The sequence below is a fragment of the Pelodiscus sinensis genome, chromosome 6, assembly GCF_052426305.1.
Source record: "Pelodiscus sinensis isolate ZL-2025 chromosome 6, ASM5242630v1, whole genome shotgun sequence".
NCBI lineage: Eukaryota > Metazoa > Chordata > Testudines > Trionychidae > Pelodiscus > Pelodiscus sinensis.
This window is the reverse complement of record NC_143057.1, coordinates 115,775,672-115,790,600: the sequence shown is the minus strand read 5'-3', so window position 1 is coordinate 115,790,600 and position 14,929 is coordinate 115,775,672. Positions and strand designations below refer to the sequence as shown.

The 14,929-nt window shown below is 39.6% G+C and overlaps 1 protein-coding gene across 1 annotated transcript; it reads left to right on the top strand.

Annotated features, from left to right (window-relative positions):
- The first annotated feature begins 275 nt into the window (after positions 1-275).
- On the top strand, positions 276-10,339 carry ELAC1 (elaC ribonuclease Z 1). Its single transcript, XM_075932659.2, has 4 exons — positions 276-314; positions 3,933-4,098; positions 5,767-6,234; positions 7,871-10,339. The coding sequence occupies exons 1-4, from the start codon at positions 276-278 to the stop codon at positions 8,338-8,340; spliced, it is 1,143 nt and encodes a 380-aa protein (XP_075788774.1). The 3' UTR covers positions 8,341-10,339.
- The last annotated feature ends 4,590 nt before the right edge of the window (positions 10,340-14,929 follow it).

The window sequence follows — 14,929 nt, the reverse complement described above, 5'->3', positions numbered from 1 at the left end:
CCCTTCACCGTGGCATGTGACGAGGGCTGGATCCATTAGGGCAGAGGATTTCAAGCTTTGTGGCCCACCCCGACCGGAGCACACCTTTCTGCAGCCCACCACCCGTGATGGCTGGGGTCTGGCCGGGAGGTTGGATGCAAGAGCAGGCTGGGGGGGGGGGGGGCAGGGTTTTTCTGGGAGGGGATGGGTGTGCGGGGTCTAGGCATCAAGGAGATAGGAATGGCTCCATACTTTCTGCTCCCTCCCCCCCGCCCCCCCAGCTGGTCCCATTGGCTATGATTCCAGCCAAGGGGAACAGCGGGGAAGCCCTCTGGGTGAGTGGTTTAATGTGCTGCTATTCCTCCTGCGGGGGAAGTATCAGCACAAGGAGCTGCCGCCTCCTCCCACAAACCACATCTGGCCAGTGAGGCTCACTCTCCTCTTGTAAATTTCAAAAGCAGAACCAATATGAGTGGAGACTGCTACAGTCCCCGCTCTTTCCATTTTCCGCTGTGCCTCTACCTCCCCTGGTCCCTGCAGAAATGGTGCTGGGGGGAACCAGTTTTTAAGCTGGCTCCCCCCAGCACTGACTCCTTCTCTACCTCCCCTTGCTGCCTGTGTCTGGGAGAGGGAGGAGGGGGGAGGAAGCAACTATTTGCTTCACTAGTTGACTAGCCAATAAACTTAAGCTTATCTAATAGTCAACTAGTCGCTTACATCCCTAGCCCTGAACCCATGGTCCATCTGCAAGACAGCCGTGGACCACTAGTGGTCCATGGACCACACTTTGAGAACCACTGCACTAGGGTTTTCACAGGGTCATTCTTCCTCACGGAGTGCAAAGAGGACAGGGACTGGTAGGGTGGCTGATTCCGTGGCTGGAATGTCTATGGTATTTGGACTCTTCCTATCCACACAGTGGTGTAAATATAGGTACAACACCCATTAAAGCATTTAAAACCCACAGAAAAGCAGGTTGGTTCCTGTAATCGCATGAGTTTTAAAGATACTGTTGTGATCTTCTCTCTCAGCTGTGTAGCTTAGGAGAGGAGTAGGTTGGAGATGCATATAAGCTGTAATTCTTAGGTTTCTATTGGGGAAAACACTGACTCAGACACCATTGTCTCTCAAGTGGGATGCTGCCATTTTCTGGTACGGTGTGCAGTCTAACTTCCTCCATTTTCAAAATGATTGACCGTTGTGCCTGTAAAGATGTGAGGGGAAAAAGGCTTGTACTAATACCATAAAAGTATGGCTCTTTATAAACTTCTATGTTGTTTCTTCCTGAAGGATCTGAAATCTGTTCTATAAACAAGTACAGAGATCTGTTCCCCACAACTGAGATGCAGCCTTCTCTGAAAAAGGTTCTGTGATCCACAGAATCTGCTTATTATAGGAAGTGAAGAATTGAAACTGCAGGGAGAATTTAAGGCAGTAGATTTCAGAGTCATAGGAGCATAAGATTGGAAAAGACCTCTTGAGTAAACAGATCCAGTCACCTGCTATTACAACTTACTCCATTCATAAACTTATCAAGTTGTTCCAGAAACTGCTGATGGCTAGAAACCTCATTTCTAGCTTAAACTTATTCATAGTGGCTACGTCTATACTGGCATGATTTTCCGGAAATGCTTTTAACGGAAAAGTTTTCCGTTAAAAGCATTTTCAGAAAAGAGCGTCTAGATTGGCATGGATGCTTTTCCACAAAAGCAACCAGTTAACCAATATGTTTAACCAGCTAACGTATTAAAGGGGAAAGTGGGCAAGGAGTCGCTCCAGCCAGGCCATAGTACCTCCCCATCTGCTGCTGGGCTGAAGCAACTCTCGGCAGGAGCAGCCCCTGCCTGCTGGGTACTTGGGTTTGCCATGGACAGAGTCTGTTCTGGCCAGGACGCTAGAGCAGCCCGTGCCTATGGCGGGAGCCCCATGGGGCTGGAACAGGCCCCTGTCCATGAAACGCAGTGAGCTGCTCCAGCTCCTGCCGGTTAACCTTAGCCAGTAAACCTCATCCATTAAGGGTTAACCAGATAACTGGTGAGACATTCATAGCTCTATGTTCCACCATTCTGCAGGGAATCCTGTTAATATGGTGAGGTAATGGACTAGTGAAGTGAAATAATGAAAATCTTTGTAGCTTTTTAGGAAATAATGGTTCTAGGGTTGCTAGGTGTCTGGTTTTGAATCGGACAGTCTAGTATTTGAGCTTTCTGTTCAGAAAACAAATTGAGAAAATACAAATGTCCGGTATTTTCTAAATAAGATGTAATGTAGATTGTGATGTAATGTCAAGTGTGTCCGGTATTTTTGTTGAAACCATCTGGCAACCCTAAATGGTTCATCTCTTCTGGTATAATGAAATGTGGTTGTCTGTGTGAGGTATTTTTATTTTAATACCTTTTGAAGTAGCTTTAATAGACAGATTAGATTTCCTTTTCTCCCTCAGCCCTTTCTAGGGAAAAGACTTAAATGCTGAAATACCCACAACTTGCATACTTTACAAGGCTGTGGAAAAGTCTGAAAATAAATTTTGAAAATTAACTTTTTAAATTAACTTTTTAAGAGACTGCAAATATGCAACATGAATTAGAAATACAGTTTAGAATATTCTGCTAAGTCTTGACTGCTTTTAATGGAACATGCAAGTCTTACATAGATGCAGACCATATATATAAACAAAAGACAACTTCCTTCTGATAATGTAAAGGAGAAGCAAAAGTAACTTATGATAGCTATTTGTACAAAATACTGCCCTCTAAAACAGGTGTGTCAAACAGCTGACCCACTCATCAGTGTCATATGGCTTGCATACCACATAACATTTTTGTAGAATCTCTGCTTTCATTTTAAAGCCAATTATCTACACTGGAAATGCTTCAGCAGCACTATACTACTGTAGCACTTCAGTGTAGACAGTACCAACATTGAGAGGAGGGACTCTCTAGTGTTGGTATTCCACCTCCTAGAGACATGATAGTTAGGACACTTTAACTATGTCAGTCAGAGGTGTGAAAAATCCACATACCTGAGGGACGTTGTTAAGGTGATCTAAGTTCCTGGTTGACCTAGCTATTGCTTCTCAGGAAGATATATTGACTATGCTACTGAGAGAACCCCTGCCATCGACATACATAGTGTCTACACTGAAAAGCTACAGTGACTCAGCTATGCCACTGTAGTATTTTAAGTGTGGACAAGTCCCTTGACTTAGTGATGAGGGTTAAGTCACCTTAACTATGCTGTGCAGAGTTATGGATATCCCTGATTGACACCAGCTTAACTTTCTAGTGTAGACAAGGCCCAAATAAATATTTAGCCATCATTATTGTTATGAGATACTTCTATTCCAAATGCAAAGTGAACATAAACCAATGTTGTGTTGTCTTTCTGACAATGACTTTTAAGGTGTGAAATTCCCTGTTCCCTTTAGCTGTGTTAGCATCTTGACTGAGGTTAACAATGAGTTTTAAATGTAAGCATTAATTACTAATCATTTTAGTATGTACAGTTAGAAAGGGAAGAGTGGGGTGGGGGCAGAAGTCCATGACATTGGGACCTAGGTATTGTTGAAGGAGAAAATTAATATAAACACGCAAATGGAAGAGAGAAATGGGGAAGGGAGACACAAGGCAAGAATATTAGAAACTTTAAAGGTGAGACTATCCTTCCAGTTGATACTGAAGTGGACAATAAGGTTCTCTCCTAAATAAAGGCCATATTCAATTCTTGATCTTTGTGTAAACCTCTCATTGACATCTCTGGGAGATAGGTTGTGAATTGGAAGGGGAAGTTCTAAATGTATACCCAAATCCATGGATTACATTTAAATATGTGATTTGATCTTCTCAGTAGAATGAGTTTGATACCTTTTATTTAAAGTAAAGCCACAACTAGTGGTTTTTTCCTCCTCCGCAGAATAACCATGCAATAGACTTACAATGATGTATTTGCTTTAGGTGGACAAAATGTCCATGGATATAACTTTTCTGGGAACGGGCTCAGCATATCCATCTCCAACAAGAGGAGCTTCAGCTTTAGTCATTCGTAGTGAAGGAGAATGCTGGCTATTTGATTGTGGAGAGGGAACTCAAACACAGTTTATGAAAAGTCATCTTAAAGCAGGTCAGTGCAATTGAAAGTTGTTATCCTAAGACAGAAATCTTACTTCATACAGTCCAAATGCAGTTAAGGATATTAAGGACTAGTCGACTATCCGATAACTAAATGCTTATCGAATAGTCGAGTCAACTAGTCGCTTCCCCTCCCCCATTTGCTGCCTCTATCAGACAGAGGCATTGCGGCGTTTCAAAGCAGCAGCACTCTGTGGAGCCTGGAGTCAGCTGGGGAGTCTCCAGCTGATCCAGGGCTCTGTGAGGGAGTTCCCAGCTGACCCCAGGTTTTGTGGAATTGCCACACAGAGCCTGGGATCAGCTGGGGAGTCCCGAGCTGACCCTGGGTCCGCGCAGCATTTCAAAGTGGCAGCGCCACATGAAGCCCAGGGACAGTGGGGGACGCTTAAGTCCCCTGCTAACGCCAGGCTCCATGCGGGCACTTCCACTTTGAAATGCACAAGAGCCCCTGCTGGGGACTCTTGTACATTTCAAAGCTGGCATGCTGCGTGCAGCCCGGGACAAGCAGGAAGTCCTGCTGACTCCGGGCTCCACCACTTGGGCACGTCCGCTTTGAAATGCACAAGAGCCCTTGGGCTCTTGTACATTTCAAAGTGCGTGGACTCCGGAGTCAGTGGGACTTCCCACTGGCTCGGGCTGCATGTGGAGTTCCAATGTTGAAATACACAAGATACCCTGCTGGTGCTTTTGTACATTTCAAAGGAGGAATGCGGAAGTGCCTATCAACTAGTCGAATAGTCGATGGAAATTCCAGCAACTACTTGACTAGTAAATTAACCAATATTTAGCATCCTTATATGCAATACCTTTTTTATTTAGGTGTATATTATCACTTCTTGACATGTTAATGAACATCTCTACATACTGTATTTTAGGAGGGACCTTTTGAAGTTCCTATGGAATCTTTCCTTATCACTCTTTGTTGCAAAATTGTTCTCTAAAACATAAGCTTTAATCTAATACAAATTTTTAGCCTTTGTGGTTATAAGTTCCAAAAATGAATTACATTTAAGCTATGCCCTGCCATGTTCTGAGTCTGCAAGCAGTTTGAAACAACTGGCTAAACCTCTTAAATTGAAATTAAGGTGCCGCAGAAAATCCAGTATTCTATGCCAGAATGTACTGTCGCTTTGCTATGGAGTACATGAAATCTTAGTTGTAAGTTGCAATATGTAGCTTGTGGAAGTGCCTCTTCGCATGTTTGGAATGAAATTAGAAACTAGAACAAATGTAGAAATTCACTTGGTGGTTCTCACTGGCCCATGGTCTTCATGTAGTCTGATAAAGTGCAGTCTCCATCCAGAACTTGTTTGCATTTTAATACAGCAAAGGTATATTAGTCAATTTTTCTAGTTTCTTTGCTCTTAAAATTAATTTTGATCTAAACTTTCAATCACACAAACTTTTGGCAAAAATGTCTTTTGGCGAAACAAAAACAGTGACAAGTTTAATTTTGGTTCAGATTATTCAAATTTTCATCCAAAAAATGAGAAGTTAAAAATTTTAATTTAAAAAAAGTTCACTTCTTGATTTGTTTTTTGTTCAAATAAATTAATTCACAATTTTTGTTTTATAAATTTCCTACAAAATAAATGCATTTTAACAGTCTGTAATTTTGCTGCTCTGAGCGTAATTGTCACGTACTGCTATTTCTTCATAGGCAGAATTACTAAGATATTTATAACTCATCTTCATGGGGACCATTTTTTTGGTCTTCCTGGTCTGCTGTGCACAATTAATCTTCAGAGTAGTTCTACGACAAGCAAGCAACCTGTTGATATCTACGGACCATTAGGACTACGAAACTTCATTTGGAGAACTCTGGAACTCTCCCACACACAACTTCTCTTTCCATATGTAGTTCATGAACTTGTACCTACACCAGATCAGTGCCCTACAGAAGAATTTAAAGAACTATCTTATATGGACAGAGATGAAGTGATTTCCAAAGAAGTGCAAGGGAGAACACTTCATCTGGATCCTGTAGAAAACGCCTACACACTGGTCAACAATCAGCAATTTGTTATGAAAGCATTTCGATTATTTCATCGCATTCCTTCCTTTGGATTTTTAGTGGAGGAGCAGCAGCGGACTGGTAAACTCAATGCACAGAAACTAAAAGACCTTGGTGAGTACCTTCATTTATTTTTTCCTTTAATTCTTATAACTTGTGGATATTGTTTCTTAAAATCTATTCTTGAATGTGCTTATGGTGCAGTTAGTGCAGTTTTAAAGTCATAATAAGATATATGATTAACTACATTTCTTATATGGTTACATTAACTTCCAAATGCCTTATTAAAATTTCTAAGGCACCTATTCTGATAATTTGTAAGCACATGTGTTATACTATAATTGTTGAAAATGGATTCATCAATAGATGATAGATATTCAAGTATACAAAGTGTTCAGGCTGGCAGCTGATTCATACTGCTACGAGTTGTGACCGAACTATATTCTTCACTAATGTCTGGAGTGTCTTCTAAAAACCCCTTCAAAGAAGCTTACTAAATCAGAATGGTGTGCATCTCTGTCTGTAATACATTCTGAAATTGACCACTTTATTCTTCACAAGAAAAGAGATATTCATATTCTAGAACTGTCTCCCCTGCAAATGCATACGGTTTTGATCATTAGAAGAGTAAAAACCCAGCTCGTCCTGTCAGCACATTCATTAAAGGCTTACAGAGAAAAAGAACATAAAACTGGATCTAGTGTATCATCTTCAAAATACACAACTTAAAATCTATTGTTAGAACTTAACTCAAATTAAAAGTTTTTGTTCTCTTGGAGTATGCAATAAGTGTAACATTAGTTTTTTGTAAATCATAGATCCACAGGATTGGTGTTATACCACCAGTTTTTGAACAGACTCTTGTGCCAGACTCCAAGAAGTCACTCTTTTCTGTCAGCATAGGCCAAGCACTCTCTCTAATGAACTTCTGGGGCTTTAGAACTCTTGCTTCATACCACTGAGTTCTACTCAGTGAATCCAACTCCTGGTTAGAGACTTGTACACCCTTCAGGGACTAATGCACCCTAATTGGTATTTGCAGTGTTACCCCAACAGTGCTTTCAAAAACAGAGTCAGCTGAAACACAATATTGGAAGTCCTTAAGTTAGCATACATAAATGTTAAAGAATAGTCCATTCTAATGAAGCTACAATTCACCAGCCATGTTATAGGGAACTCCATTTTCAGGCACTCTCTCTGATTTCCTTAGTAGAGAGCTAGCTTCCTCCAACCCAGAAGTCCTTATTTTATTCCTTGATAGACATGACTATCTTTTTTTTTTTTTTTTTTTTTTTTAAGGCAGGGCCCCTGAGTTCAGAGCCCTTTTGCCGGAGCTTGGGTTTCTTCTCAAGCTTCCCTGCTGAGAGGAAGTGATTATACTACCTTTGGTACTACCAGTTGTGTCTCTGAACTCTCTCTGTTGATCTGGATCAGTTTCAACTTATTCCTTAATGGTTATTTACTCCACTCAGACAGCAAGGTGATATGTGCCTATGTCTCCTGTGTACAAGCAGTGTTTAACCCTTTTGTCCTCACTGGATAGCAATGCAGTGTATAGAGGGAAACTGAGGTGAACGTAGGAGTCATAAAAATAGTACAGAAAAAAATTCCAATTTGCTACATCTTAGTACTTAATTTGTAAGAAAACAATGCCTTAAGAATAGGTTAAGTGTAAAATTTGGCAGATACTATATTGAACTATGAGCTGTGTTTATTTTCAAAATACTAAAACTTTTGACTTAACTTCTAGGAATTCAGCCAGGCCCTATATATGGGAAACTGAAGAATGGTGTTACGATTGTCTTAGAAAATGGAGTAATCATTTCTCCTTCAGATGTCTTGGATGAGCCTATTCCTGGAAGAAAAATTTGTATTTTAGGTGACTGTTCAGGCGTTGTTGGAGATGAAGCAATGAAACTTTGTTACAAAGCAGATCTGTTAGTTCATGAAGCCACGCTGGATGACACCCAAATGGACAAGGCCAAAGAGCATGGTCATAGCACTCCAAAAATGGCAGCTGAGTTTGCAAAGTTGTGTAAGGTTAAGAAATTGGTTCTGACTCACTTCAGTCAGAGGTATAAACCAGCTGGTCAAATTGGAGAAGGAGATATTGATGTCATGGCACTGAAGAGACAAGCTGAATCAGTGTTAAATGGTCAAGAAGTAACTTTAGCTGAGGATTTTATGACAATAGAAATTCCAGGGAAAAAGCAGAAGTAGCATCTAGCTCTATAATATGACACAAATTAGCTTGCTGTTGGACTGTGAGTTTAGGGCCTGTGAGCGAGGGCTTCAGGTATCCAAACTGGTTCCTCAGATTCCAGATGAAGAAAGAAGTTGCATTGTTAAGGTGTCATGCTTGGTTGCTGGAGAATGACTAAGTGCTGGATATACTTACTAGAGTGTTTCTCTTTGAATTCTCCACTCTGCAAGATGCTTAATGTCCTCAACTCTCATCAATTTCAATGGCAGTTGAAGGTGTTCTGCACCTATAAGAAATGGGCCATTATAGAATGGTGTTGCTATTAACTCGGCCAAATAGATACCTGCTACCATGGGGAAGAGGGAAAAGCAGATTACTAGTCAAACTCACTGCCTTAACTGGAATAGGTATGCGGCTACCTAAGCAAATGGATAAAAATAAACTCTTTGTTTGGTTTACATAAATACAACTATTCAAATTTGTGTAAGAATCATAGAGTCATATTGAGGCAAAGCAAAATATATATTGATTATCTAAACACTTTACTGCAAATCTAAATAACTTTATTTTAAAAGGAAATGCAATGCCTTTAACTTGTCTTTCTGGAGTTAAGTGATCAATACTGGAAATCTTAACTGTATAGGCAGAAATCTTCCAAATTAAAACTTCAGATTCTTTAGTCGTGAGTCTTAAAATATAATTTTGCAATTTTTGCCACTTATTTACAAACCTCTATGAATGTGAGTGGCATATAAAATACATTTTTTTAGCTTCTCAACCTCTCATGAACTTTTGTATAAAATATTTTCAATAATTCTTTAAATGATTTTATGTAAAAGGACTATTGCATAAATAAACTAATAAAATTGATAACTGTCACATTTAATAAATTTATTCATCACTAATATACAGAAATACTTCAAATTAGTATGCTTACTGTATTGTATAGAAGCATAAGATTACAAGGCACTGCCAGGATCATCTGGTCTGCAAGATTTGTTGCATATTTCAGGGTTTTCAAACTCTGTCGCAGCTTGTAAGGGCAAGCCTCTAGTTGGATACAAGACGCTTTGTTTACCTGTACCTCTGCAGGTATGTGTAATCACAGCTCCCACTGGCCACAAATTGCTGTTCCTAGCCAATGGGAGCTGTGGGAAGTGGTGTCCCAGTTCACACTGCTTCCCATAGCTCCCATTGGCTGGAATGGCACTCTGCAGCCAATGGGAGCTGCAGTTACCATACCTGCAGGAGGCACAGATAAACAAAGCATCTCGATGTCAGCTAGTGGTTTGTCCTTACAAGCTGTGACCCAGAGTTTAAAAACCCTTGGTCTATTTGACTAGACCTGACATCTCTTTGCTTGAAGAGATCACTGATGTCAATGAAAATTCTTCACACAAATAAATGGTTGACTCTATTCCCTAACTGTTAAAGGAAACTGTAGATTTAAATTGTCTCCGAATTAAAATTGTGGGTATTGTAGACAAAAAAAAAAAATGCTACCTAGGGCCAACCAAAGTGTTCCCACTCCCTTGGGCTTTTTGTGCTCAGCATTTTTGAACATTCTCAGCTAGTGTCTGAAACATAAGCAAGGGTATGCCAAGAACCTGCAATGAAACTGGCTTTCATTGTACAATATGAGCAGTACAGTAACTGGAGTGCATAGCAACAAACTGAGCTAAAATTTTCATTCAGGTATTAACAAAGGTAAAGAAAATGACAGTAGCATGCCATTTTAACTAATACAGTAGGGAAATTTTATAAGCCTGTATATGATTTTAAAATCTTCATCCAAGATATGATCTACTTGAGAAAGAAGTAATTACAAAGAAGAGATAAAATAAGTTCTAGTTATGGGCTTGTTCCTTCTATTTAGTCAGTTCTCTAGATTCAGGCATGGCTTAACAGTTCTTTTTCAGATGTTCTGTGACATAAATGAGAATACCAGGTTTTCCTACTTATGTAAACATCTTCATACCAGAATCATGTTTTATGCAATAAACTTAGTTAAAATGACATGTTTTGGAGTCCCAGAAAGTATTTTATGCAAAAGAAACATTATCAATATAACTGATATAAGAATTACTTTATCAGTATAATTGCATCTACACAGCAGGAGTTACAGTGATTAACTTTTTCTAAACTGGAATGATTCAATCAAAATAAAAACTAAGTCCTACTTTCAGACATCTTAAAAGTATCTAAGACTTTAGGTGCTTAAGTGCTAAGTCGCTTTTGAAAATGAGATGTAGGCTCCTAAGCCACTTAAGCACTCTTGAAAATTTGACCCTAGATACACTTCTTTAGCATGGATTATTAAATGCTAACAATGCTGCATGGTTTCTAGGTGCCTAACTTTTTAAAGCATTTATTAAAATACAGCTGCTACTTATGATACTGTCCACTTCCTATTACATTGATGCAAATACAAACAAGAAAAATTAACATCAAAACTTGTTTTAAAATGGATAGGACTTAAAAAACTAAGTACGGCATAAGCACATTTATACAAATATTCACATTACCACATCTCTAGAAAAATGGGTCTCATTCAGCCCAACTGTATGCAGGTACACATCTCCAGGAAAGGGCCACCTCTTTGTATTAGTTCAGATACCTAATAAGTGTCCCTCAGATATCTTACAGTATCTGCATACAGGGGTGATACTCACTCTAGAAACAAAGCTGTATCTTGCAAATACTCACATGGTGCTCTTCTACATTGAGAAGAAGCAAGTTTAGTTAAAGTACACCCCACACCCCTACTGCCAAAACAAATCTGTGGAACCATGGTATGTATTATGTAAATACAGTGGTGTATGTGAAATACTTGTGCATATTTTGTGCTGAATTTCTCTTAGCAACTGGTATGGGGCCAAAGCCTATTCTCTCTACAAACACATTTCCTACCCTCCAGTCTCTTCCTTTTTTTATGAAAGAAGCTAGATTCTGAGCCCTTTTTAAAATCTGGCCACTCGTGCCATTAGAATTACCATGTTTTAGCATATATAACTGTTGGGATTTTGTGGTTCCCAGAGATTCAGGTGCTGGGCAGAATCAAGGGTCTTCGATACTTCAATTCAATTCAATTTAACAACGACTTTATTCAATGTGCACAAAGGGGGAGCCCCTCAGCAAGGAGCCCGTCCCCTTGCTGTTTTATAGCACATGGCAGTTACATAACAGGTTACATAACACAAACTAATAAACCAATCAGATTCAACCTTTCCATATATGGCTTTGTTTGTCACATGCTTGTACTTCTCCACTCCACATGTTGAGTTCACTCCCCTCCCCTTGGCCTTTTCTAGACTGTTCCTAGGGTGGTGAGCCACAGCATGCTTCTTTATGAATACCTACTTTCCAAACCACATTTTGTTTAAAATGAACACATGCATATCCTTCAATAACCCACACTCATGTATAACCCACGGTTTTTCTTTGCCGTGTAAAAAAAACCAAACACCTTAGATTACCTGTGGATGTCAATAACCCACGGGTTCTATAGGCTAATTCACTGTAATTGCACATACCAGGGGGGAACGGAGAGTGCAGTGCAGGCAAGCTGGCCGGCCTGCGAGAGGGGAGCTGCACTTGCACCCAGGCCCCACGCAGCTGCAGCCAAGTGCAACCCACCCTCCTCTGGGCGTGGGAACAGAGAGCACAGCACAGGCATGCTGGAAGCTCGTCAGGCCCTCCGTGCAGCGGAGCGGAGCTGACCCAATTCTAATGGGTAAAAATAACCTTGTATACCCCGCGGGGGAAAAGGAGGGTTGTAAAAGTGTGTATAACCCGTGGGTTATATATACTAATTTATGGTAAATTAATGGGAATATGTGTGCCAGAAAGAAAAGCAGGATTTGAGCAATAGATTGTTCTTTATCCTCACTATTAATGGATGGATGTTTTTCTCATTGATCTATTAACCATAATTAATTAGGAGAGGAATAATTTCTTAGGATTCAAATATATCTGCTTAATAATGTGCAACTTGAGAGCTCCTGAGTAATGTGGCTACATACTAAAATCTCTAGATAGATTAGAGAAGTGTGCCTTAGCAACTTGTTTGTTTGCAGAGTTTCTAAGATGGAGAGAAACTTGAGATCCTTAACTTCCCATTTTATTTTTATTTTCAAGTGCATCCAAAGTTAAATATACTTCTCCCTGAAAAACTGAGACCCAGTACAGCTCAAATGTCAGTATTCTAATTTTAACTTAGCAGGCAAGGCAGGTACAAAGGCTGAATTCTCCCATATGCAAGTGAACAGGATATAGCATGGATTAAAATTTCCAGCTGTACAAATTCCCTTTGAATGCCACAAGCTTCCCTCAAAGACTCAGATAACATTTCCTCTTTTTTAAGAATTTTGGGCCAAGTAAAGTTTCCTCTAGCATTCATGTCTGAATTTAGTACTCTTCTTCCCCACTAGTTGCCTGCTGTTGCTATGTAATGGTAGTGAATGGATTTGTTCTTTTAGTAAATTATACCTTATTAGACCCAATCATGAAAATGCTGAGTGCCCTCAATTGCCATATAGCTCATTGGGAATTGAGAAAAGCTCTTGTCAAGTGCTGAGTGTTTAGTGACTTACAGTATTGGGCCCAATATATGTGAAGATGGTTTGGATTGTATCACATATAAACATGGGTCCAAAGGAACGGTGGCATATGAAAGGGTAACATGGAAGAAACTACTATTCTGGCTATTTTTTCTCCCCAATCTTGAGGATTTGGATATTAGATTATAAAAATAATAACAGGGATAACCGGATCCAAAACTCCTCTTAGCTATTCAAGTTCTAGTAGAATGGGGACACTGTATGTCAAGTTAACAATGAAATGGGTGAGTATTGCTGTCACCTGAAGATGACATTATGGATTTTCAGACTAACCCACATGACTGGGACAGTATTGGGGCAACAGAGGTTTTGTGGAGATGCTGATTACCAGTATATAGATCAAGGATTTCTAGAATTTTAAACTGTTTCTTTTCTTAAATATTTTTTTTCTTTTGGAAGGACTCACATTACACTGATATCAAAGGAAGAGCATGAGAAATGTATTAAAAGTGCTATGGGAGCGGCAAGGGAAAATTATTTTTAAAGGCCAGGGTTGTATCATTGCAAGTTTTGTATATACAGTTGATAATTGATGTTACCTTTTACCCTAGTTCTCTTTTTGATCTCTTTCCTGTTGGGACTTTAGGTCAACTTTGAAAAGGATCACGGACAGAAACCTAACCTGAAGTTTAGAAAATTTTAGCTATTCAAACTATGGTGCAAGTTACCTAGATGATTAATCTGACTCCCAGCAAATCTCCGTTTACTTCAATGTGTTTGGTTCTAAGTCTGGTGGCCCTAGCCATCAGAGAATTGTATTTTCAGGAAATAAACTTCTGGCCTGTGACCATTACAGATGCTTTGCATCTAAACTGCCTATTTATTTTTTATTTTTTTTTAGGACTGGCTGTAAGGTTCAATGCCTGAAGAACCAGCAGAGGTGGTAATGAAAGCTTTTAGTCCTGGTAATCACAAAATTAGAACTTAAATATGAAACATTGCTTTGTGTAAAAATGTATTTTAAAAACATAGAATCATAGAATACTAGGACTGGAAGGGACCTTGAGAGGTCATCCTGGTCTGTGGTTTCCTGGGTTGTTCTTGTTTCCCTTTTTATAGATGGGCACTATATTTGCCCTTTTCCAGTCTTCTGGAATCTCTCCTGTCTCCCATGATTTTCCAAATATGATAGCTAGAGGCTTAGATACCACCTCTATTAGCTCCTTGAATATTCTAGGATGCATTTCATCAGGCCCTAGTGACTTGCAGGCATCTAACTTTTCTAGGTGATTTTTGACTTGTTCTTTTTTTATTTTACCTTCTAAAACTACCCCCTTCCCACTAGCATTCACTGTGTTAGGCATTCCTTCAGACTTCTCGGTGAAGACCGAAACAAAGAAGTCATTAAGCATCTCTACCATTTCCAAGTTTCCTGTTACTGTTTCATCCTCCTCACTGACCAGTGGGCCTACCCTGTCCTTGGTCTTCCTCTTGCTTCTAATGTATTTATAAAAAGTCTTCTTGTTTCCTTTTATTCCTGTAGCTAGTTTGAGCTCATCTTGTGCCTTTGCCTTTCTAATCTTGCCCCTGCATTCCCGTGTTGTTTGCCTATATTCATCCTTTGTAATTTGTCCTAGTTTCCATTTTTTATGAGACTCCTTTTTATTTTTAGATCATGCAAGATCTCATGGTTAAGCCAAGGTGGTCTTTTGCCATATTTTTTATCATTCCGACACAGCGGAATGGGCCCTTAATAATGTCCTTTGAAAAACTGCCAACTCTCCTCAGCTCTTTCCTTTCAGTCATGATTCCCATAGGACCTTACCTATCAGCTCTCTGAGCTATCCAAAATCTGTCTTCCTGAAATCCATTGTCTCTAGTTTGCTGTTCTCCCTTCTACTCTTCCTTAGAATTGTGAACTCTATGATTTCATGATCACTTTCACCCAAGCTGCCTTCCATTTTCAAATTCTCAACCAGTTCCTCCCTATTTGTTAAAATCAAATCTAGAACAGCTTCCCCCCTGGTAGCTTTTTCAACCTTCTGAA

What these genes read in the sequence shown, in the direction of transcription:
- ELAC1 (XM_075932659.2), top strand. Translation starts at nt 276, where the DNA reads ATGATTCCAGCCAAGGGGAACAGCGGGGAAGCCCTCTGG. An exon ending in ACAGCGGGGAAGCCCTCTGG is followed by an intron (nt 315 to 3,932) that starts GTGAGTGGTTTA and finishes TATTTGCTTTAG; the next exon opens with GTGGACAAAATGTCCATGGA. An exon ending in GAAAAGTCATCTTAAAGCAG is followed by an intron (nt 4,099 to 5,766) that starts GTCAGTGCAATT and finishes ATTTCTTCATAG; the next exon opens with GCAGAATTACTAAGATATTT.